The sequence below is a fragment of the Durio zibethinus genome, chromosome 5 (genome assembly GCF_047325235.1).
Source record: "Durio zibethinus cultivar Kanyao isolate XHJ-2024 chromosome 5, ASM4732523v1, whole genome shotgun sequence".
In the NCBI taxonomy this organism is placed as follows: domain Eukaryota; kingdom Viridiplantae; phylum Streptophyta; class Magnoliopsida; order Malvales; family Malvaceae; genus Durio; species Durio zibethinus.
In genome coordinates, this window is record NC_143166.1 from 5785156 (window position 1) to 5810121 (window position 24966).

General features: G+C 32.8%; 1 protein-coding gene and 1 pseudogene across 1 annotated transcript; both read left to right on the top strand.

The window, feature by feature from the left end:
* Nucleotides 1–10704: 10704 nt before the first annotated feature.
* LOC111282683 (polygalacturonase At1g48100-like) lies at nucleotides 10705–15371 on the top strand. The gene is made up of 7 exons (XM_022870884.2): nucleotides 10705–11220; nucleotides 11960–12091; nucleotides 12309–12536; nucleotides 12629–12673; nucleotides 12760–12967; nucleotides 13632–13822; nucleotides 14651–15371. The coding sequence occupies exons 1-7, from the start codon at nucleotides 10792–10794 to the stop codon at nucleotides 15041–15043; spliced, it is 1626 nt and encodes a 541-aa protein (XP_022726619.2). The 5' UTR covers nucleotides 10705–10791; the 3' UTR covers nucleotides 15044–15371.
* Nucleotides 15372–15904: 533 nt separating this feature from the next.
* On the top strand, nucleotides 15905–18736 carry LOC149518721 (phosphatidylinositol 3-kinase, root isoform-like; annotated as a pseudogene).
* Nucleotides 18737–24966: the final 6230 nt, after the last annotated feature.

Below are 24966 nucleotides of genomic sequence, written 5' to 3' on the forward strand. Positions count from 1 at the left end.
AAGTAAAAAAAAGTTTTTAAATAAAAATTTAATAATGATTTAAATTTTAAAAGTTTATTATAATTAATCAAGTTTTAATTTTTTTATTTTAGATTAATTAAATTTTTATACATTTTATTTTTATTTCAATTAAATTTTCAATTAAATAAAAATGAGTGCTGATAATTAATCAATTTTTATTTATAAAAACAAATATTTAAATTTAATTAATAATAATTGTAGATACCCTGATTTGTCGGGGGTATTTATTTTTAATAATGAAAAATGAAAAAAAATAAAAAATTAAGAAAAATTTTAGGTGATTGAATTAGTGTCAAACTAGGTCGAAGAGTTTGAAAAGGGTTGAAAGAAGTTGGATGGGAGTAAAGTTCGAAGTAAATTGGAATTCGTTTTTTATTTAGGATTCTCATATTAGAACCCTATAAATAGGTGCATACACAGAAACACTTGAGGAGAACAAAAAGCTGAAAAATACAAAAATCATCGACCCACTATTCTTCTACCATCACAAACCCATACACAGAAACCATCAACAACTACAGTCACACAATAAACACAGAGAGAAAATCAGAAGTAGGAAAGACTGTTACATAAAAAACATAGCAAGCAAAAGAAAAAAAAATTTAAAGTTTTGTTAAAGAGAAGAAAAATTTTTTTGAAAATTTTTTGAAAAATTTTCAGATTCTGGGGAAATTTTTTTACGCCGGTTGAATTTTTCAGTAAGTTTTTCAGCATTTGTTGAATTTTTTGATAACATTTCGGTGAACCAACCTAGATTTCGGTAACATTTTTTAAAATTTGATAGAGATTCAATCGAAATTCATTCTATTCTAGAGAGAGAGGGAGAGAAAATAAGAGAAAGAGAGAGAAGGGGAAGGAGAGATCTGAAGCAGAGGGCTGAAACTTGGGCTTTTATAGCCTCCTCAAAATGACGTCATTTTAGCATTTAAAAGAGTCTAAGATCCGCGGATTTCCACCTGGGGTGACTCGACTCGTAGCACGACCCGCTTTAACCCTTTCCATAGACCTTGCTGTTGAACCGAGCCGAGCTGAGCTGAGCCAATTTTTTGTCGAGCCACGCCTTTGAGCCATTTTCTGTGTCTGGAGTCGAGCAGCGCTAACCCTTAAACCAAGTCGTTTCAATTTTTTTTGGTATTTTTATTTTATTTATTTTATTTGTGTTTGTTTATTTTTAAGAGTATTTTTGCATGAATAAATTAAAAAAAAGAATAAAAAAATATAAAATAAAATTTTTAAAAAGCATTTTTGAGGAAAAGTTGAAAGTATCAATTTTTCTTGAAAATAAAATTTTTAAAAAATATTTTTGAGAAAAAGTTGAAAGTATCAATTTTCCTCGAAAATAAAATTTTTAAAAATTATTTTTTAAGAAAAGTTGAAAGTATAAATTTTTCTTGTATAAAAGCATGAGTTTTGTTATAAAATAAACGAAAAAAAATCTATATCAATCATCATTTCTTACTCATTTTGCCTTTCTTTTTCTCTAAATTTTTTTTTAATGTTAAATAATCCGATGATAGAGTCTCTGCAAGTGAAACAGTAATTTTCTTGTATACTCTTAAGGTGAAATTTTTTTAAAATTTTTTGCCAAAAGTATTAGAGTCAATTAATGATAATTTTCAATAATTAAATACTTGGAAAAAAATTTTAAAGCTTAATGGATAGCACAGAATTAAGCTGATACCATCTTTCGATGGGTGTTGTGAGGGTTTTGTAACCTTCCTTACTCGTAACCGAACTCTCGAACCCTATTTTGGTTAATAGATCCGAACCTATTCTTTTAGGGACCTTTAGTCAAGTTTAGGTGTTTCTTGAAAGGATAGATTTCTTAGGTGGTCAATCACACCTAAATAAAAAAGATTGGTGGCGACTTCTCAAGTCAATGTCTAGCAATAGATCCTCGAATCTATACGTTATGACAATTTAGTGACTCCACTGGTGATAGTCGAGAGTCAGGCCAGCAAATAAATTCATGTTATCCAAAAGGCCTAATTGAATTCTTTGTAAGGATTTTTTTTCTTTTTTTTTCTTTTCCATTCATTTTATTTATTTATGTTGCAAACTATGTCATTCATATGCATATGTATAACATGAGCTCTATACTCGAGTTTCGTCCCTCTAAGAGGGAGTAAAGTATCTATGCTTTCGTGAGGTTTTAATGCCTCCGCAGTGGTTAACGAAATACTCTCACTTAAATTGAATCATTTTCATTGGTAGCCTGTGATGGGTGAGGTTTGGATTGTCGTACTAGTCTGTGATAGACGATGATGTAAGGAATAATTTGAGAACCTGTAGTGGTCAAAATTGTCTAACCCAGTATATAGTGTACACTTAAGAGGCCAACCCTAAGATAGAGCCCTTCCTACCTAATGATAGATATACCTTAAAACTAGGACACAAGAAGGAACAAATTGTGTTTATCTAACCATTTTGATTGTCTGACTTTATGCATTATTTTCATTATCATGTATAACATTGTGCATCTGCATCAGTTTTATTTCATCCGTGAAACTAACCATGTTATTTGTCTGATTTTGTGCATCTGCATCATTTCATTCTATGCATCATTTTCATGATCATGTTTTAACATTATCATTGCATTATTCTCATTTCATCCATGAAGATCCATATTCCATTCATTCATCAACATATCATACATAAAGCATAGCATAGCATTTCTAATCATAATTATGGTGCTAAAGGTTCAAGGATAGCTCCACCAAGCAACCTCACTCACTAATACAATACAAGGGCTCAAGTCAGACGGATGGAACAAAAAAATTTCAATCATCTTGAGAGGATGGAGAAAGCCTAAGAGAAGTTAGAAAGGGAGTTGAATAAGATTTTAGAGGCTTTGAACAAATTAAACAAGGGAAAAGTTATAAAAGAAAGTACTAGTCAATAATACCATCCATCATAAGAGGTAGATAACCTATTGTACCCTCTTAGTTTTAGGTCACATCAAGCCTAACCCACACAAGGTCCACCATCATAGCAGTTTACCTATCCTGTAGGGTACACATACCTTAAAATGTTATCAACTTTAAATCTGAGGCAGTATCAAAGTTATGTAAATCCTGTCTTTAATGAAAAGGTAGTCAAACCAATACCAGTCCTCAATTTGAATGATCCAGAAGAAAAAGAAAAGCTGAAGCAAAAAAAAAAAGAGATTTTAGAAGCCTCAAAAGCAGAATATAAGATGAACTTATTAGAAGAGAGGTTACGAGCCGTAGAAGGCATTGGTTCTTATGGTTCAGTGGATGCAATTGGGCTCTATTTAGTCCCAAATGTGGTAATTCCTCTAAAATTCAAATTGACAGAGTTTGAAAAGTATGATGGTATAAAGTGTATGAAAATTCACATTACCATGTACTGTCAGAAAATAGCTATCCATGCTAATAATGAGAAGCTATTAATGCATGTATTTTAAGATAGCCTTACGGGTTTTATTGCTAAATGGTATATCCAGCTGGACAAGATCCGTATTCATTCTTGAAGTGATATGGCCCATGCCTTTATTAATCAACACCGACATAGACTTGGTCTTTGATCATCTTTCTTTGTAGAATATGAAAAAGAAAATGATTGAGTCATTTAAGAAATATGCTTAGAGGTGGAGGGATATTGCCCCTCAAGTGCAGCCTCCTTTAATTGAGAAAGAAACCACAGTGTTGTTTGTCAGCACTTTAAAATCTCTCTATTATGAAAAGATGATAGGAAATGTAACAAAAAATTTCATCGACATGATAATCTCAAGTGAAATAATTAAGAATGCCATTAAAAATGATAAGTTGAAAAGAGAAAAAACCAAAAAAGTGCTAGAGAAGAAAGAGACTGAAGCTAAAGTCATGAGTCTTGATAGACAGTTCGAGGGATATCAACCCTATCCACCACAAGGTTATGCATCATACTATCCTACTGTGAATAATATCTCACTTTACCCGTACCAATCATATCCATAACTAGCTTACCTACCAACTTACTAATCATCCTTTCAAGTACCTGCATATGATTCTAGTCATATCACTACAATAGTTTCAAGGGCTAACAACCAAGTAAGAGGTTTAAGAAAATCTTAAGATAATCAAGAAAGGGCATATATTGACCCTATCCTCATGATTTACACTGAGTTATTTCCAGAACTGGTCAAGAATAACTTTGGTATCTCCAGTTATTTTAGAACTATTAAAGCCACCTTATCTAAAGTGATATGATGCTAATGCGAGGTGCGACTATCATAATGAAAATGTGGGTCATTCTATTGAAACATGCCCTACTTTCAAACATAAAGTACAAAGTTTGATCCAGAAAAGCTTAGTGAGCTTCGATGAATCAGAAGGGCAAGATGTCAATAATAATCCTTTATCTAATTACACAGGGGCATAATTTTGAGAAAGATGTTAAAGTCGGTTAAGAGTTACGTTTCTTTTAAAGATTTTTTTTAGAGTAATGTTAGGATTTCTTTTATGCAATAGAATTTCATTTGTTATCATTACATTTTCTCTTTCATTCACCCACTGTTTTATTCTTTATCACCTTGCATAACTTTTCATTCTCATCTCAAATTTCAGATGATGAATGTTTAGACAATGATAATAATAATTTTGAGATTTAATTTTGAAAACTCATTCACATTAATCTGAGAAGATTATTTGAGCAAAATAAGCTAGCTACTAGCAGATGTGAAATAGGTGTGTTATGAAGATGTGTAGTCTGTTATAAAAATCCATGAGATTATTTTTATTCAATAAATGATCTTTAAGGAAAGCATTCACATTTGAGATGAAAAATGATCATATTTCTTTTATCATTCAAAAAATAATTTATTGCTATCCCTTTGAGCCTATTATAATCTCTTTTTTTAAAAACCCTGATCAAGGATCACCCTCCACATTGAGGGGTTTTTTTTTTTTGAAAAAAAAAGATAAATGATCATAAAAAGTCTCAAAGAGAGAAAGGAAAGCAAAATGAAAGAAAAAAAAAGAAAAAAATACCACAAATAAGTTGGGACAAAGTAATAAGAATCTTTTGTAAGGAATGAGATGGAAAAAGGAAAAAAGCAGTGAAATGAAGTGGAAAGGGGAAAAATGCCAAGTTGTTTCAAATGATAAGAAATGATCATTTGGTTTTAAACCCTTTAAACACATGTTTTGAGCCTATTTAATCCATTTCTTTCATGACCCTTTACCATGGCCTATATTACAACCTTCAAAAGTCTATTTAGATTAAGCACGAATGCTGAAATTGAATGATTATATATTGGACTAAGGCATGCTCGTAATAGAATAATGAAATCATGCTACATTGCTTTAGAGATTGAAATATGAGAGATACTACTAATGGATGAGAAAAGATGAAGAAAAAATTAAAAAAAAAGGAAAAAAATTAAAAAAATAAAAATAAAAAAAAGAGAAAAAAAAAAAGAGAGAAAGAAAAAAAAAGAGAAAGATGAAAGAATGGAAAAAAGATGAAAAAAAGAGAAAAGAAAAGAAATACTCAAATTGAAAACCTGAAAAGGCAATTTAGGTAAAAAAATCTCTGAGTTGAGAGCTGGATAACAGATCATATGAAAAAAGGTTAAAGACATCTGAAGATCCATCAAAGTTGGGGCAAAGCTCAATGAGCTTAATATGATTTGAAAGGTCAATGGAATAAGTTTTTAAAGAATCATGGATTAAAGTTAAAAATTATCTGAATGTTCATTATTTGGATGTCATCACACCATTCAATACCATCCCAATTGATATGCTTCGAATTTGTTCCTTTGTCCATTACTAGACTCACTCCTCATTGATTGTCTTTTTTTTAATTCACCTTGTGCTCTTTTTTTCTCACATCCTTAGAATAGATTGAGAAAATGTATGATTGCATTGTATTTATCATGATTTGAAATGATAATGAATGAATGAATATGTGTTTAAAAGGTTCTTGCATTCCTTTGAAATAAAATCCAAGATGATAGGGGATAAAAATAAAAACTTAAAAAGATGATTCGAAAAGACACATGGTGTGATCAAGTAATGAATGTGGTGATAGATTAGTCAACATAACTTGTGAGAGGTGATCAAACGATGAGGATCATGAGACAAAATTCATTTTGGAATAGTTAATGTTGAAAAGCCTATGAATGGTAATCAAGTGATGAAAATAATGGGGATCAGTTGACAAACTTGTTCTAAAGTGCTGAGAAGCTAAAATGTAAAAAGATGAGATGGTGAGGTCTTGAGGACCATGGTACCACTTTTTGATTAGGATTTCATGACATGGATATCCACATTACATGCATTACATTTGAATTATTGTTTGGAGAATATTTGAAACTTTAGTTTGGCTATGCATTTGCATTATGTAGTAAATATTTGAATCATGATTGAGAATATGACATTGTGAGAATCTAGATTGTTGCATTTGCATCATTAAAGAAAGCATTTGCATAATTGATAATGACATTCAGCACATACAAAATTTTGACTTTGGTAAAATTTTAAAGCTCATCTGGAAAAGTAATTTTGAGTATTTTAATGAAGTTTTGATTTTTAAATGAGAATTCTTTAAGATGTTTTCAAATAAGAATCTTTGAGTCTTAAATGAGAATCTTTAAGACGTTTTTAAATGAGAATCTTTGAGTCTTAAATGAGAATCTTTAAGACATTTTCAAATAAAAATCTTTAAGTCTTCAATGAGAATCTTTAAGACGTTTCAAAATGAGAATCTTTGAGTCTTAAATGAGAATCTTTAAGACATTTTCAAATGAGAATCTTTGAGTCTTAAATGAGAATTTTTAAGACATTTTCAAATGAAAATTTTTAAGATATTTTCAAATGAGAATCTTTGAGTCTTAAATGAGAATCTTTAAAACGTTTTCAAATGAGAATCTTTAAGCTGTTTCCAAATGAGAATCTTTGAGTCTCAAATGAGAATCTTTAAGACATTTTCAAATTATGAATCTTTGAATTTCAAATAAGAATCTTTAAGATGTTTTCAAATGAGTAGCTTTGAGTCTTAAGTGAGAACCTTTAAGATATTTTCAAATGAGAATATTTGAGATATAAAACCCTAAAGTTTGTCGGATTGGAATCTTTGAACTAAAAAGAAAAGTTTTTGGATGTGAATCTCCAAAATTCAAGGGAAAAGCTTTGAACTCAACTTTTGGTTGCAAATCTTGCAAATCTAAATTTTACGTACCTGAAATCTTACAAGTTTGAATTCTTGTATATATGAAATTTTGAGAATCAAATTTCAGTGAGTTCTTACGAACCTGAACTTTTGACTTTCGAACTTAGATTGTGAATATTTGAGTTTTCATTACAAATTTTATTAGGTCTGATCTATGACTCATCTGGACATGATTGTCAAGGAGCAATTTACTTTTCAAAATTACGGTACCCCTGTTTAGAGGAGCAATTTACTTTTCAAAGTTATGGTGCCTTTATTTAAAGGAGCAATTTACTTTTTAAAGTTGTGGTTACCTCTGTTTAAAGGAGCATTTTATTTTTCAAAATTATGGTTCTTCTATTTAGAGAAGCATTTTATTAAAGTAGTTGAATCTCTGTTTGGAGGAGCTTCATTTACTTTTTTTCAAAAAAAAAAAAACAAACAAAAAACAAAAAAAATGATGAAAAAAAAAAACAAAAATGAACTTGTTGGGATGATTATTGAATGTGAAGGGTGTTTACGTCTTTGTATAATTTCTATTGTACAGAAAATGTGTAAAGAAGGGCAGCTATAGAGACCCCGATCTGTCCGAGGTGTTTATTTTTAATAATGAAAAAATGAAAAAAATGAAAAATTAAGAAAAATTTTAGGTGGTTGAATTGGTGTAAAACTAGGTCAATGAGTTTTAAAAGGGTTGAAAGAGGTTGGATGGGAGTAAAGTTTGAAGTAAATTGGAATTCCTTTCTGATTTAGGATTCTCAAATTAGAACCTTATAAATAGGTGCATACACAGAAACACACGATGAGAAAAAAAAAGCTGAAAATACAAAAATCACTGACCCACTGTTCTTATACCATTACAAACTCATATACCATCAACAACTACAGTCACACAATAAACACAAAGAGAAAATTAGAAGCAGAAAAGAGAACAGATAAATAAAAAACACAGCAAGTAGAAAAATTTTTTTTTTTGAAGTTTTGTTAAAGAGAAACAAAATTTTTTTGAAAATTTTTAGATTTTGACGAAATTTTTCCACATTGGTTGAATTTTTAGATAGGTTTCCCAGAATTTGGCTCAGATTCCAATGTTAGTTGAATTTTTTGACAATATTATGGTGAACCAACCCAGATTCTGATAACATTTTTCAAAATCCGATAGAGATTCAATCGAAATTCATGCTGTTCTAGAAAGAAAGAGAGAGAAGATGAATGAGATATCTGAAGCAGAGGGCTGAAACTTGAGCTTTTATAACCTCCTCAAAATGACATCGTTTGGCATTTAAAAGAGTCCAAGATCTGAGCGTTTTCACCTAGGGTGACTCGACCCGTAGCGTGGCCTGCTTCAACCCATTCCACAGATCCTACTGCTGAGTCGAGCAAAGCCAATTTCCCGTTGAGCTGCGCCTTTGAGCAGTTTTCTATGTCTGGAGCCGAGCCATGTTAACCCTTGAACTGAGCTGTTTTTTATTTTATTTTATTTTTTTTATTTTATTTATATGTTTGTTTATTTTTAAGAGTATTTTTGCATGAATAAATTTAAAAAAGAATAAAAAAATATAAAATAGAATTTTAAAAAGCATTTTTGAGGAAAAGTTGAAAGTATCAATTTTTCTTGAAAATAAAATTTTTAAAAAAATATATTTTGAGGAAAAGTTGAAATTATATTTTAAGGAAAAGTTGAAAGTATTAATTTTCCTTGAAAATAAAATTTCTAAAAAATATTTTTGAGAAAAAGTTGAATATATTAATTTTTCTCGAAAATAAAATTTTTAAAAAATATTTTTTAGGAAAAGTTGAAAGTATCAATTTTCCTTAAAAATAAAAAACCCTCAAAATATTTTAATGAAAAGTTAAAAGTATCAATTTTTCTTGTATAAAAGCATGAGTTTTTTTATAAAAACAAATAAAAAAAAAGATCTATATCAATAATCATTTCTTACTCATTTTGCCTTTTTTTTTTCAAAATTTTTTTTAATGTTAAATAATCCGATAATAGAGCCTCTACAAGTACAATAATTTTCTTATATACTCTTGAGGTGAGAGAATTTTTTTAATTTTTTGTTAAAAGTATTAGAGTCAATTAAGGATAATTTTTAATAATTAAATACTTGGTAAAACTTTTAAGGCTTAATGGATAGTACGAAATTGAAATGGTATAATAGGCGTTATGAAGGTGCTGTAACCTTTCTCACTCATAACCGAACTCTCGAATCCTATTCTAATTAATAGATCCGAAACTATTCTTTTCGGGACCCTTAGTTAAACTTAGGTATTCCTTGAAATGATAGATTCTTTAGGTGATCAATCACACTTAAATAAAAAAAAATTAGTGACAACTCCTCAAGTCAATATCTAACGATAAATTCTCGAATCTATATGTTATGATAATAATAAAGAATAAAAAATAAATTAATTATTAAATTTTTATTCGATAAATTTGTATCCTTTAACCTTTCCTTTTATTATGTGTTGGACACCAATATTTAAAAAAAAAAAATTAAAGAGTCAAGACAACGTCGAATTGAAGAATTTGCGTTTAAAAGAAAAGTAGTAGTAAAAGGAAATACGTGACATGTAGTAGGCATAGTTGTGGGTTAAGAAGACAAAGCGGAAAACTGAAGCCCGTGAACGTTGCATGTGACAATGGGGAGCTGTTATAATCAGTGCCCTCATGATAACATACAGACCCACTCACGTGTCCCTTTTTGGCCTTTTTTAATATCAAATTTTAGTTCCACATTAAATAATTATAACACATTGAAGGAAACCTCTAGTATAAAATAATACACAAGAAAATGGCAGCCGCGGCCATAGCCATAGCCATAGCCACCCCAACCAACCACCATTTTTGCAAATATAGCAGGAAAGAAAAAAAAGAGATCAAAGAGAGTGGTCGAAGGGTATATTTCTGTTAGCAGTCACATCACATCATTGTTTTAAACAGAAAAATTCTAAGTTTGATTCTTTCCAATAAATAAGTATTAATTAAAAGAGATAGAAAGAGTGGTACAGGTATACCTCTGTTTAATAGTCACGTTTTATATTTATTTATTTTCAACAAGAGAAATTTTAATTTCAAATATTGGCGTTGTTTGAGATAGTATTTTGCAATTATTATAAAGAATAATACAAATTTTTTTATATTGAAAATTTTATTAAAATTTGTATTTGAATTTTTTATTTTTTTTAAAAGTGAGTATATAAATTAATTTTAACTAAACTTCAAATTCTGATTTTTGATTATTAAATTAAAAATCAAACTTCATGGTGTGTGAAAGCCATGTTTTAATTTTGTGAAAATTAGAAATAAATCAGGTTGCTTATGTCTGAGAACTTGTTGTTTCAGCTAAATAAATAAATTCCAACCAAATTTGACATAAAGGGGAATAAGAAGAGAGAGGGGGTAAAGATAATGAAACATAAATACAGAGTATTATCAAAGCAATATTTTTTTGGCTTTTGTCTAAAAAGTCCTCATTGCTTTGGAGTGCTCTCCCTATTTAAACACCAACCATTGCTTATTATTTTGGCTCTCAAGCACAAGTTCTCTCGCTCTCCCCTGTCTTTCATCTCCCTGTTTTCTCATTTTGAGAGAAAAAATAAAAAAGGAAAAAAATGAGTGGCATTAGCTTCAGAAGCCTCACATTTATGCTTTTTATTGCTTTTCTTGTGTGGTCTTCAAGTATTGAAACTTGCATTGCTAGAAGAGGCAAGCATTGGAGACAGAGCAAGTATGGTGCTGCAGCTTCACTATCTAAGAAGAAAGGAAAAGGTCATGGTCATCACAGTTACCACAATGGAGGATCCAAGCCAAAAGCTCCTCCTCATAAAACTACTCCATCACCTCCTTCATCTCCTAAGCCGAAAGCTCCTCCACCTCCAAAGGAAAAAGCTGCTCCATCACCTCCTCCATCTCCTAAGCCCAAAGAAGAAGTCCCTTCAACTCCCCCGCCCCAGAAAGGTTACGGCCACGGGCAGCAGTCTAACATCTTCGACGTGCTAGATTTTGGCGCAAAGGGTGATGGGAAAACTGATGATACCAAGGTATTTATGCCCAATTCAAATGTTGCTGAAAATTTTGACATCATTATAATAGGGCTTTAAAATTTACAAATACTATGGACAAAAAATTTCTCCAGTACTCACAACATCTAATTCTTCCCTCTAAATCAAACAACAAAACAGCTGATGCTTCTTCAAAATTCATCATTGCTACATGAAGGGAAGGCATTCAAAGTTCTCAAACTTCCATGCATTCCTTTTTTTTTTTTGGCTAAACCAAACTCTCATAGTTGCATTTTTTATTCAAGTTATTCTAGTTCAGAATGCACCTCATGCACTTGCATATCAATACATTTTTTATTCACCAATAATAGGAGTATGTAGGCCAAAAACCAAAAAAACCTTTTTCTTTCTTTCTTTTTTTTTTTTTTTAAAGAAAGAACTTTTTGGGGTAATGCAGAAGAAAAAATACAAACATTTGGCATAACAAAATTTTATTGGTTAAAATATGGAATGCACAAAAAGCGTATATGCAAACAAAGAAAGAAAAAAGGACGTGGAACAAAGAAGAGAAGAGAAGAGAGAGCAGAACAAAACCACCCGAAGCCTGGCGGGACCACTTCAAGATAAAGAAAGGATTCTCTTAGGGTAGTTTAGTCACGATTGGAGCAATTATTAGAATAGTATACGGTTAACCAACATTTAACTGTATTTCTATGCCTTTAGTTATTGTCCCACTCACACAGTAGCCACATAGCTGATCTGTTATGGTGCAACGCAGGCATTCCAAGCCGCATGGGCAGCTGCATGTAAGGTGGAGGTATCAACGGTTGTCGTCCCAGCTGAATTCCTGTTCCTTGTAGGACCCATTTCATTCTCTGGTCCATACTGTCAAGCAAACATTGTATTTCAGGTAAAAACATGTTAGATCTTAATTAATCCCTACTACATTGTACAGTCAATCAATGACATATCCAGATAACACTATCAAAAGAAATTGGAAAGAGAAATGATAATAATAGCAGTTTGATGTTCAGTGAGTGACATACTGGCTACTGCACCTTGTGATTGTCATAGTACTAAAGACTTGACGCTTGATCAAGGCTGACGTGGCTGGATTTTTTTCTCAGCTGGATGGTACAATTATTGCTCCGACCGACTCTCAACCCTGGGGCAAAGGTATTTTACAATGGCTTGAATTCACAAAGCTGAAAGGTATAACAATTCAGGGAAAAGGTATCATTGATGGAAGAGGCACAGGGTGGTGGCAAGATGCCCCATATGAAGATCCATATGATGATGAAAGAAAACTCATAATTCCATTAAACAGCACAGTTCAAGAAAGGCCACCAATGCCGGTAATTACCTACTTCAATTTCCACTTGCCCTGGAAATTCTAGTTTTGATTGATTGCAAACTAATCATGTTTCTCGTATAAATTGGGTGGTAGGTCAGAAATGAACTCAGTGGAAAAATGCCGAGCATCAAGCCAACTGTAAGGACCACTTGAAACTACGAAAATGCAATCATATTCCACGACTATGCAGTCCTATGACATTTTTCTTACTTTCTGTTGCACAGGCACTAAGGTTTTATGGGAGTTTCAATGTGACAGTCACGGGTATAAAAATTCAAAACAGTCCTCAATGCCATCTCAAGTTTGATAATTGCATGGGAGTTGTGGTGCACGATACAACCATCTCATCTCCAGGGGACAGTCCTAACACAGACGGAATCCACCTACAAAACTCCAAAGATGTGCTAATTCATGGCAGTAATCTTGCCTGCGGTAATTATTTCAATTATCTTGCTGTACTAATTTCAGTTAAACAATGGTGGGCCGTGGGTTGAGCGCCAGTCTTGACAAAATGGGAGAAAGACCTGCGGGTCCACATTAATGATACAGTGTTAAGAACTCGTGAACAACTGACGGCATCATAGAAAAGGTGCCGAATTGAGGTATCTCTGATTGCATCCTGAAAGAAACATATCACAATCTTATTCCATATATTCTCCTTCAGCCCTAATAATTTGTCAAGTGGCTGCCAGCAATATCCAAAATTTGGGTTACAGTCACTAGTCACTAGACACGTGTCATATTCTAAAGAATGGTGCGGCATCAACAACCCAAAATAGGATTAGGGTTGAACCACTTAAACAGCAAGAACACATTTCTTGTTTTACTCATTCAAGTTTTCGTTGTCTCCACTAACAGCTAAGACTTTTTGCTTTGATTCCCTAGGCTCTAGCCTCTAGACTACTTTTGCTTAGAAACAGGCTCTCATGAAAAGTTATAAACAATCGGTCCTTACAAAAAATTTTGATGCTTTCGGCAGCAACAAATGCGTAAATTGAATCAGCTCTGACCACAAAACTAATTGACAATGAACATAAAAGACATCTATTTTTCGTGTTTATACTAACCTGAGCTCTTAAATCTAATAATTATGCAGGAGATGACTGCGTTTCTATACAAACAGGATGCTCAAATGTATACATTCACAATGTGAACTGTGGACCAGGGCATGGAATCAGCATTGGAAGCTTGGGAAAGGATAATACCAAAGCCTGCGTCTCAAACATCACTGTCCGTGATATCATTATGCGTAACACGATGAACGGTGTCAGAATAAAGACATGGCAGGTAACCATACGACCTTCACTCTCACATGATAAAATAAAAAACTCATCAGGTTTGAAATATAGGAATCAGAACACTGTTTAGGTAAATGTGATAAACTGGCTTTTAATTAAATTGAAAACTATGTTCTTTAACCATAATTCATTGACAAAGATAGCTTCAGATAATATATGTTACAAGCCACTTGCATACTCAAATACATAATTGTGGTAAAAAAAAAAAAAGAAAAAAGACAGCTAAAAGCAAGAGGAAAGGAGAGAGAAGGAAAAATTACAATAAATTATTTGACTACAGGACCTTATAATTGGGGAAGTAGGAGAAGTGAGACTTAAGGTCAAAACATAATCGTAATATGAATAAAATGACTAATAAGTCCCTAATCTAATGTAATCTATTATTACTTTATTCAAGTTTTTGGTAAATTTACAAATCAGTTATTCATATGGCATAGATGTATTCCCTGAGTTTTCCTTAACAAGGTATGACATTTAAATCATTCAACATGGATTAGCTCTATTTCAAGAACAATCCTCTTCCAAAGCCAATATACAGGATTTGAAAATTTCGAAGAAGTATTGTTATTGTGGATTTTCATTTCCATTAATCAATTAATTTCAGTTTACTCGAAATTTTGATTATTGAAGGTAAATCTGAGTTTTGCCTACAACTTCATATCTTATTTCATTTCTTGTAGGTAAAAAATCCTATCTGTTATCAGTGATAGAAAAAAAACCATTAGCGCAAGTTCCTAACATTCCAAGTTATTATACAAATCTAGGTTGCTAGCAAGCAGTAACTTTTCTTACATATAATTTCAAATCACATCTGCAGGGTGGATCGGGCTCTGTTCAGGGGGTTCTGTTCTCAAACATTCAAGTTTCTGAGGTCGAACTTCCAATTGTGATCGATCAATTCTATTGTGACAAAAGGGCATGTAACAATGAAACAGCAGCAGTCGCTCTATCAGGAATCACCTATGAAAAAATAAGGGGGACATACACAGTAAAACCTGTGCACTTAGCCTGTAGCGATAGCCTTCCGTGTATAGGTGTAACTTTATCTGCCATTGAGCTAAAGCCACTGCAGGAAAGCTACCACCTATATGATCCATTCTGTTGGCAAACATTTGGAGAGTTGACCACCCCTACTGTCCCTCCAATCCGTTGTTTACAGATTGGCAAGCCATCAAATAACAGAGTCGAATCTGATCATGATGTGTGCTGAGCTTAGTCTAGGTAATTTATGGTGTATTCGCTTGCGTGGTCGGCATGGTTTTTCCGACCCCTTTCACACCATTCGTTTATTAGGTATAGGGTGTATATTTATGTGTCATCCTAATTTATAGGCATTCTTCTTTGATGGGATTACACCAGTTCAGGATCCCCACTATGTGAGATTATACAGGTAAGTTATCAGGTAGATTCCAATATAGGAGTACAAGACTGTCTTGTTTATTAAGGCAGATTATTTGATTGTGAGATATTATACAAATGCATTATCCGCTAGATGGGCATCAATAAATCAATATATATAGACGTTTGGTTCTTCGGATATACCATTCACTTAAAAGACTAAATGGCACAAGCATAAGGTTAAAACATGCACAAACCGTCTATCTTATAAAGCACACAAGTTTGACAAGGCATTAAGAAAGAATTGCAGTGGAAGAAACCTTGAAGCTCAAATGAGAAAATTATATCCTCAGAAACAAATTATATATGAATATCAATAAAACCATGAACTGCAATCGTAGATGAAGGGAGGGGGCGAGGCCGCGGGGAATGGGAATTGAGAATCAACTCTTTCAGCAGGTGACATGATTTGTTTTCTGAATCTGATAACTCATGAATTATATGCATATTTCATATAGAATACAATAACTGATAATCGTGTTTTACTTCATGACCTACCAGACCGATTAACAATCACTTTATATATATAATTCAAGCAAGCAAACGACTCGGCGCACGTTTTTTGTACAAACAATTCAAATATAATTCAAAGTTGCAGCGAGAAGCCGACAACCTAAAAAAAACACAAACAACAGGATAATCAAACAAGTAAAAAAATTGGGGTACGTATCAGATGGATGGAGAAGAAGATCCGGCATCGTCTCCCACATTTTCTCTCCCTGGTCTTTCCGTCGACGGCATCGATCCTCAATTCAATTGCGCAAACAAAAGCAGAGATCGAAGTAAAAGTCACTGACTTTTTTACCCGATGCATTTCTATATTTATAGTGCTAGCAGCGAAGGAAATGGTGCGTTTCAATAAGCTCCGGCCAATGTTCATAACGCACCGACTTGTAACGTCCGTATTTACATCATGCATGCTTTCCAATTTGGTTCTGGTCTTTAAGATTACTCTCAATCTTATAATAAACCGGGTTGCTGCTTATGCTCTTGGAGGATGACATGTATTACATATGGTATGTGATCTGACCATTGCGGCAGATAATGCTATTGCTGCAATTCTTTTTATTACAATTATGCAATTAACCAATCGTAACAAAAAAAAAATTTATCTAAGAATCTATCAATTAATATAGATGGTTTTTTTATTTTTTTTTATAGTTTTTATACAATACTGAATTATAATTGATTAATTACGCTGTAATAATTATAGATGATACCTTTATTTTTCTGGCCAAAACTGATACTAAGCTGCTTAGATATCTCTGTTTATTTTATGTAAGAAGGTTCACAAGGAATTCCCTCCTTTAGCCCCTGCTTGGTTGATTTTGTGATTCTCTGCTTGGATAGTGGTGCTGATGCAAGGGGCTTATGTTTCTTTTTTCTAATATTTTTACCCTGATTAGCTGTATCTGATTGCTTATATTTCAGTTAAAGTAATTAAATTGGATTTGTTTCTCATATTCAAAAAAATTCACAAACAATAATACTCTTTATTAGGTGGTAGCATCTGAAAGCATTTTAATCTTTTACAGCTTTACGAAATAATGATTTGGCTAATTTTCTACATTGGTTTGTTGCTGTGGAACTTCATGACCCTGCCTGTGCAAAACGATTTTATATGTATGAGTTCCTAGAAGAAAATATGATGAAGGTATGAGTTCCAACTTTCTATTACTGCATAGTGCCATCTGCTGTTCTCTTTAGGATTAGGAATAGATTGTGCTATCATTATAAACGTTGGGTCCCTCATTTGCATTTTTGAAAAGTGCAAGCCACAGTAACATTGTTAGCATCATTAATTCTACCTTATGACTTGCAAGACTGAAGAGCTTGTTTTCTGTTTCTGCTGTTTAATAATCACTCATATTGTTACAGTTGACAGCTGGTGTAAATGCAGAAGAAGATGGATTTAAGATGTGGCAGAGTTTGGTAAGTCGGACAGAAGTGACAACGCAGTTGTGTTCTATAGTGAGAGAAGCTTGGTACGTCAGAAGAAGATGGATTTAACATGGACCATTTGGGATTACAGCCACTTGTCTTGAAATCTTTATAAGAAGCTGTTCTGGTTACTCTGCTATCACATATATACTGGGAAATGGAGACAGGTGATCTTTTATTCATCTATAATATCTAAGTAATTGCTATGCGCTCAGATTAGCATCTAATATTAGCCATGTATTTTCCATCATCTAATTTGCAATTCCTGAAGACAAATCTTTAAGGGTTGCAGACACCTTGACAATCTACTGCTTATGGATGATGGAAGCCTTTTCTGTGTTGATTTTGATTTTATTCTCTTGGCCGAGATCCTAAGCCATTTCCACCACCAATGAAACTTTGAAATAAATGGTTGAAGCTATGGATGGAGCAGAGAGGTATTTTGTTCCTCCTTTCCCTAATTTTATTCTACCTTCTTCTTTTCTTTCTTTCCATCTCTTTCTGAATAAGCTATATTAGATTATACATGCCCATATTTGGTTATAACCAAGGAAACATAAATGTTATGCTGTGACATTAATGAGTTTACATTTGATATACTGTCAGTGTATAGATTTTATATATTGTCAGTGAATCAAATGATGATAACTCATTAATGAAGTGAATTTGATGATAATATCTCATTAATGAGTAAATTATTTTAATTTGTGTACATTTATTTTAAGGGTTAATATTTGCTCATTAATGAGTTGTTATCATCTAATTTATTGACAGTGTATAAAATCTATACATTGATAATATATTAAATATAAACTCGATATTAATATGCATTAATGTTTTTTTATTTTGCAGCCAATATTATATACAACATTCTCCGCAAATCTAGTAACCTTATTTTAATTCATTTCCATCTTATGGCTGGTTCTAACATTCCTGACGTAGCATCTGATCCTGGAAAAGGCATACTTAAGGAGAGTTTAAGTTTCGAATTTGATGATCATGCGAAAACATGATTTTCCCCTGTTTTGACCCATTCTATTGGCGGTATAGCTCCAGGACAAGTATCGTTTGATCTTGGATGATGAGGCCTGCATGCATACACTTTTCCCTGGATCTCATCAATGAGAGTGTTAGTGCTGTTAGGAAAATAGGGTCTAGCCCCATGTAAGTGGTTTTGGATCAAGTAAAGGCCATGGGCCTTGTTCTTTCATTTTACACATAGCCCTAGCTATTTAATAAAAAAGAGGTGGGGTTGTTTTAAGGGAGTGTCAAAAACCAAGTAGAAAAAGAAAAAAAGTCAGAAAAAGTAGAGAGAAAAAAAAAAAGGGAGAGTTAGTTGAACGGAAGTCGATCCGTGGTCCGATTGAGTTGAAACTTGTCAAGAGGTTTATGATTTAGAGTTCTACATTCTGAAAGGTTAAGATCGGGTTTGAAGCTCTCTAGGAACAATCCAGGGTGTATTTGTTGAGTCACTTATTTGGTGAGATTTCTTCAATTATTTCTCTAGTTGTTGTTTAGCTCTAGTTTTAGCTAAAGAAGAACTTTGTATACCTATTATTTGATAGTGAAGATTTTTCTGGTGGTCTGTGATTTTTTCTCTCTATACTAGAGGGTTTTTCACTAAATTTGGTGTGCTTTATTTTTTTTTGTATTTTTTATTATTGATTGTTGTCCATTGCTTCTGTATTATTGTGATTATTACTTCAAGTGCAACAAGTGGTATCAGAGCGAGGGTTATTTTGAGACATCGATACAGAAGCAATCTAGGATAGAAATAAATTATGTTTGAGATCATGGAGGGTGATACAAGTTTCGTGATAAAATTGACAACATCGAATTATTCAATTTGAAAGCCTATGATGGAGGATCATTTATACTGTAAAGATTTGTTTGAGCCAGTATTGGGTAATTCGGCTAAACCAGCATATATGAAAGATGAAAGCTGGAAGAAGCTACGTAGAAAGATGTTGGCTACAATAAAAAATAGATTGATATCAGCGTGTTCCATCATGTAGCGCATGAGTCAGATGCTCACATTGTTTGAAAAAATTGACAGCATTATATGAGAGAAAAATAGGTATGAATAAAGTTATGCTTGTTAAAAAGCTTGCAACTTTACAGTACAAGGATAGACGATCTGTTACAGAGCACTTGAGTGATTTTCAAGATATATTTAATCGGATGACTACTATAGAGCTTAAGATAGATGATGAAATAAAGGCGTTATTTTTTTTGGGTTCATTGCCAGACAGTTGGAATACTCTAGTTATGACTGTTCTTAATTCAGCTTTTGATTATAAGATGACATTAGAGATGGTAAAAAACAGTATGCTTAATGAAAAAGTAAGGCGAAAAGATGTAGACCATGGGAATCAAGCTCTGGTCACAGAGAACAGAGGTAAAAACATCGACAAAGGTCAGGACTCAAAAGGTCGTGATAAGTCTAAACATATATTCAAGTCTAGAGGTAAAGTGAAGTGTTTCTATTGTGGTAAGGCAGGTCATATAAAACAAAACTATAAAATCTTAAAGCAAGAGCGAAAAGATAAGAAAGGCAAGAGTTCAGATGATGACAATGTTGCAACAGTGAATTCAGATAGTGATTCAGTTACTTTGATTTGTACACATTGTAATTGTAATCATGTTAGTGATCCTGGCATTAAGTGGATAGTTGACACAGGAGTGACATATCATTGTGTTCCTAAGAGAAAGTTGTTTACAACTTACAAAGCAGGAGACTTTGGTTGTATCAAGATAGGAAACAAAAGTGTGTCGTAGATTGTTAAGATTGGTGATATTATTGTACAAACTAGTACAGGTTGTATGTTGACTTTGAGGGATGTCAGGCACATTTTAGATATGAGAATGAACTTGCTTACTATAAATGTCCTTGATAAGGAGGGATATGAAAGTCGACAAAAGAATGGACAGTGAAAGCTTCTTAAAGGATCTATGGTAGTTGCAAGGGAAAAACTATGTTGCACAATGTATAAGACATAGATGCAATTAAACGGTAACCAGGTAAATGCCGTTGAAAATAATGCTTTAACAAACTTGTGGCACAGAAGGCTGGTACACATGAGTGAAAAGGGGTTACAGGTTTTGGCAAGGCAGTCTCTTATTCCCTTGACCAAAGGTATGTCTCTCAATTCATGTGATTATTGTTTGTTTGGTAAGCATCATAGAGTTTTTTTTTTTGTAAAAGTTCTTAAAAAAAAGAAAATAGATTGGAATTAATTTATTCTGACGTATGTGGTCCCATTAAGGTTAAGTCATTAGGTGGTAGCATATATTTTATTACTTTTATTGATGATGCTTCACATAAAACTTAAGTATATATGTTGAAATACAAAAGTCAGGTACTGCAGTATTTTTAAAAATTTCATGCCATGGTTGAAAGGATGACAGGGTTACCCTTGAAATGTATTCAAATTGATAATGGTAGGGAATACACATCTAAAGGCTTTAAAGAGTATTGTTCAAAGCATAGGATCAGGCATAAGATGACAGAACCTGGAACACCGCAGCATAATGGTATAGCTGAAAGAATAAATCGCATAATTGTGGAAAAAGTCAGATGTATGTTAAAGATGGTAAAATTACCAAAGCCATTCTGGGGTGAAGTAGCCAACACAACTTGTTACTTACTTAATAGGTCACCATCAGTTCTTTTGGGCTTTGACATTCCAGAAAGAGTGTGGACAGGAAAAGATACTTCATACTCTCACTTGAAAGTTTTTTGGTGTAAAGCATTCATGCATGTACCGAAAGAGCAGAGATCAAAGCTTGACAGTAAAGTCACACAGTGTGTATTTGTAAGATATAGTGATGAAGAATTTGGTTATAGGGTATGGGATCCAGTAAAGAAAAAGACAGTCAAAAGTAAAGATGTGATTTTTCATAAAAAAGAAACCATAATAGACCTTGAGAAAAATGAGAAGACTACACGAGTTACTATTGAGTGTGATGTTTCAACACCGACAGAGATTTCACAGGAAAGAGCCACAACTGGTGGAAATGAGCAAGAAACAGAATAAATATATGAATAAGCCAACCACAATTAGTGATGAGCCAAATGTAATTAGTTTTGAGCAGGGGGAGCAATCATTTCTACTTGAGAGTGTTGAGTAAGGTGAGTTACCTTCGGCATCAAGTGGTATCAGAGCCAACCCTATACCGTTCGATCCATGCCAAGCACCTCGAAGGAGGTAGACAAGGTGACCAGCCTCCGTGACGAGGGCGTCATAAGGTTAGGTGGGAAAAAATGTCACGGACCTAAGAAGGAGTCCAGAATCTCACATCGAATATAAAAAGAAGGTCACTGGGGTATATAAAGATTCACACCATCTTTGTCTTGTGAGACATATTTTGTAGGATAAAATTGTGAGGCTAAGAGGGTTAGAGCGGATACTACCTCACAAGGGTGTGAACCATGATAGGTAAGCTGATTTGAGATGTCGGATAAGTGGATGCCCGGGTCTCAGAGCCATACGAGTTCGAAGCTTGAGTCTCAACTCATGAAAATTTTGGTATCAGTTTTTAGGATCAAGCGCTTACCACTATACTAAAAGCTATAGCTGATAGTGAAAGTACAACTCTATTTCATTATTCTCTTTTGATAGCGTAGAGCCTGGTGCTAAGCGACAAGTGAACATAAAGGACTTCACAAAGCCTTCATGAGATACCTCACTCAGATGAATTGACATACCGAGTCCCTAAAGGAGATCGTTGGACCCCATAATCCAATAATCTCTCCTCCAGTAGCACTTGGGGGACTCGAACCTGTAACCTCGCTCTGAGGCACTTACCACTACACCAAAAGCTATAGCTGATAGTGAAGGTGCAACTCTATTTCCTTTTTCTCTTTTGATAGTGTAGAGTCCGGTGCTAAATGACAAGTGGACATAAGAGGTTTCGTAAAGTCTTCATGAGATTCCTCACTCAAATGAATTGATATACCAAGTCCCTAAAGGAGACCGTTGGAGTCTATAATCCAACAATCTCCCCTCCGTGGCACTTGAGGGACTCGAACCTGTAATTTTGTTCTGATATCAATTTTCAGGATCAAGCGCTTACCACTACACCAAAAGCTATAGCTGATAGTGAAGGTGTAACTCTATTTCCTTATTCTCTTTTGATAGTGTAGAGCCAGTGCTAAGCGACAAGTAGACATAAGGGGCTTCGCAAAACCTTTATGAGATACCTCACTCAGATGAATTGACATACCAAGTCCCTAAAAGAGATCGCTAGACCTCATAATCCAACAAGTGCCTTGTTTCCTCAAACAAGTTTAGGATGTCATTACCTGCTGTAAATACATAGGTGTATTTAGCTTGCCCCATTGCCCTTTCTTCACTTAGACTCAAACCCTTTAATGATTTTGAGGTTTTGCATGCTGTAGCAAATAGAGTTCACATAGATACTGACTGGGTTAAAAACCACTAACAAGATCTGATAGGTTTTTAATAGCCCTGTGCTATTTTAGATAATACACATGAAGAATGTTTTGGATTTTATAACAAGGCTTTACAATAGCTATTGAGGATGAAAGCTTGATCTGCTATTCAATGATTGTAAAATATGTTCTTCTTCTAGTTTTATCTTTTGATATCAGTTTGAATCATGTAGTGTATTAGATAGTTTTAACTAATGCCGTGTATGATTTCCATTAACACACGATTTATGCTTCATAGCTTTTGCTCCTTTCATTGTGATGCCAGGGATAGATTTATCACAAGATTGCTTGTGAGTGTTACCAGAGTTTCTAAGAACGTAAAGCATATTAACATGAATCTTTGTATTTTGTTTTCGAGATGTCATCTTAGATGGTTAAGGAGTACACCACATATGCATGTTGTTGATGTTTCTTCCGGCAACGATGAGATTGAATGAAGACCCAAATTTAGTTGATTTCTACTAATCAAACATAGAAAAAAATGAAAGAATTTTATATCCAAGGATCTGTTTCAATGCAACCGACCTCCGATGGGAGGTTGGTTGCCTTTCATTTCTGTACCAATCGTCCAGTTAGGATCCAAATAGATTTTCAGTGCGACATAGTTGTTCTCGATTAGGCACCATTGGTTTCTCCGACCAACTCTCACTGATTTTTTTTCCCTTCGATTGTAGAAACAAAAATATCCCCACTGTTAAAATTTTTTAGTAAGTAGGCTATTATTAATTGATGATTTTATAATTTAATAAAATATATTGATAAATTTAATGTTAATATGAGATAAGTACGAAAGCCCAAATAGTTAATTGTGATCACTTACGTAAGGGTTTACATATCTTATTGGGTCTATGTGGTTTAGAGGTTATGTTTGTCCCAATAAACTTTTGATGGAAAGGTTTCTAGAGTTTTAATATAAGTTGGCTAAGATTCCCTCTTCAATTCTAAATAACGGTATCGACCAATTGAGAGCTGCCATCAAGAAAAGAGAGAAAAGAGAGACCTAATCTCTTCATAAAATTATATTTGCTTCCACTTAAAGATTATGTCTACTCAAATGAGTACGCAAATTGATTGATTTGTGTTCTAATACTCACACATGATTTTGAGGTTTAAAAAAAATTATACTTACATGTGGTATCAAGTCTTTTTATATGATATTAAGACCCACAATATAATTTTTAAATTTCTTTAAAAGCATTATTTTTTGGGTGAAATTTTATGTTGCCAAATCTTAATTTCCAATCATTGTTTCTAGAAATTAGATTAGGGTTTTTTATTCCTTTTGAGACAGAGATTAAAATCGTACTAATAATTTTTGATAACTCATTTTGTTGAAAGAGAAATCAAGGTTTAAAGTTTTTTTATTCAAGATTTGAATCAAATTTAAGATTTTATTAAAACCTTGATATTTGATATGTTTTAATTCAAATTTGTTCTTAAATAATCTTAACCATGTTAAGGATGAATCAATGTGTTAGATTTCATGGTATATAAGTTTATATGGCCAGATATTAAGAAAATTGAAGTGGGTGGAATATAAGTTTCTTGAACCAAAATTGTTTTCTTCAATTCGTGATGATTCGTACAATTTCAATGTGTTTTGTTATATGGCTTTTATAGATACATATGCTAATTGAAGTTTAGTGCATTTAATTACATTGAAACACAAAGAAAAAGAATCAAAATTGAAGAAACAAATCAAGAAACAAAAGTGGATCTGTCATGGGTATTGAATTTGAAAATGTTTTACTTAATTTATCTTGATTTAAGCTATTTTGATGGAATTTTAAGCATGAGTTTTGTACATTCATGTGATAATTAATGTTTAAAGGTTTTAATTGCACCAAAAATCAAAGAAATATATGAAAGATTGAAGGAAAAATTGAAACAAACCTGAATAGTAAAAAAAAAAATCCAATCAGGTTGGGTTCAACCCAACTTATGGTTGAAGATGAAGATCTTATGCCAGACGAAGCCTATGCATAAAGAGTGACATGTGCGGCATGTGTGGGCTCATCTGGTTTCCATTTTTATTTTGGTTTCTTTTAACATATTTGAAATTTTATTTATGATTTTGTTATTATTTTTCTAGAATTTTTTGATTGCAAGAAATATTTATTATTTTATATTCATGCATAATTCAGTAATTATTATATTTTATGTACATATTTTTTGACATTTTATTTCATGATGAAATATTTTAACATTTTCGAGTGAATTGGAGGTACATACTTTCCCTATATTGCATACTCTTAACATAAAATTATATGCATAATTGAATAAATTTAGTAAATTTTTTCTACTAATTTTTAAACTATCATCTAAATGTAATATGCTTT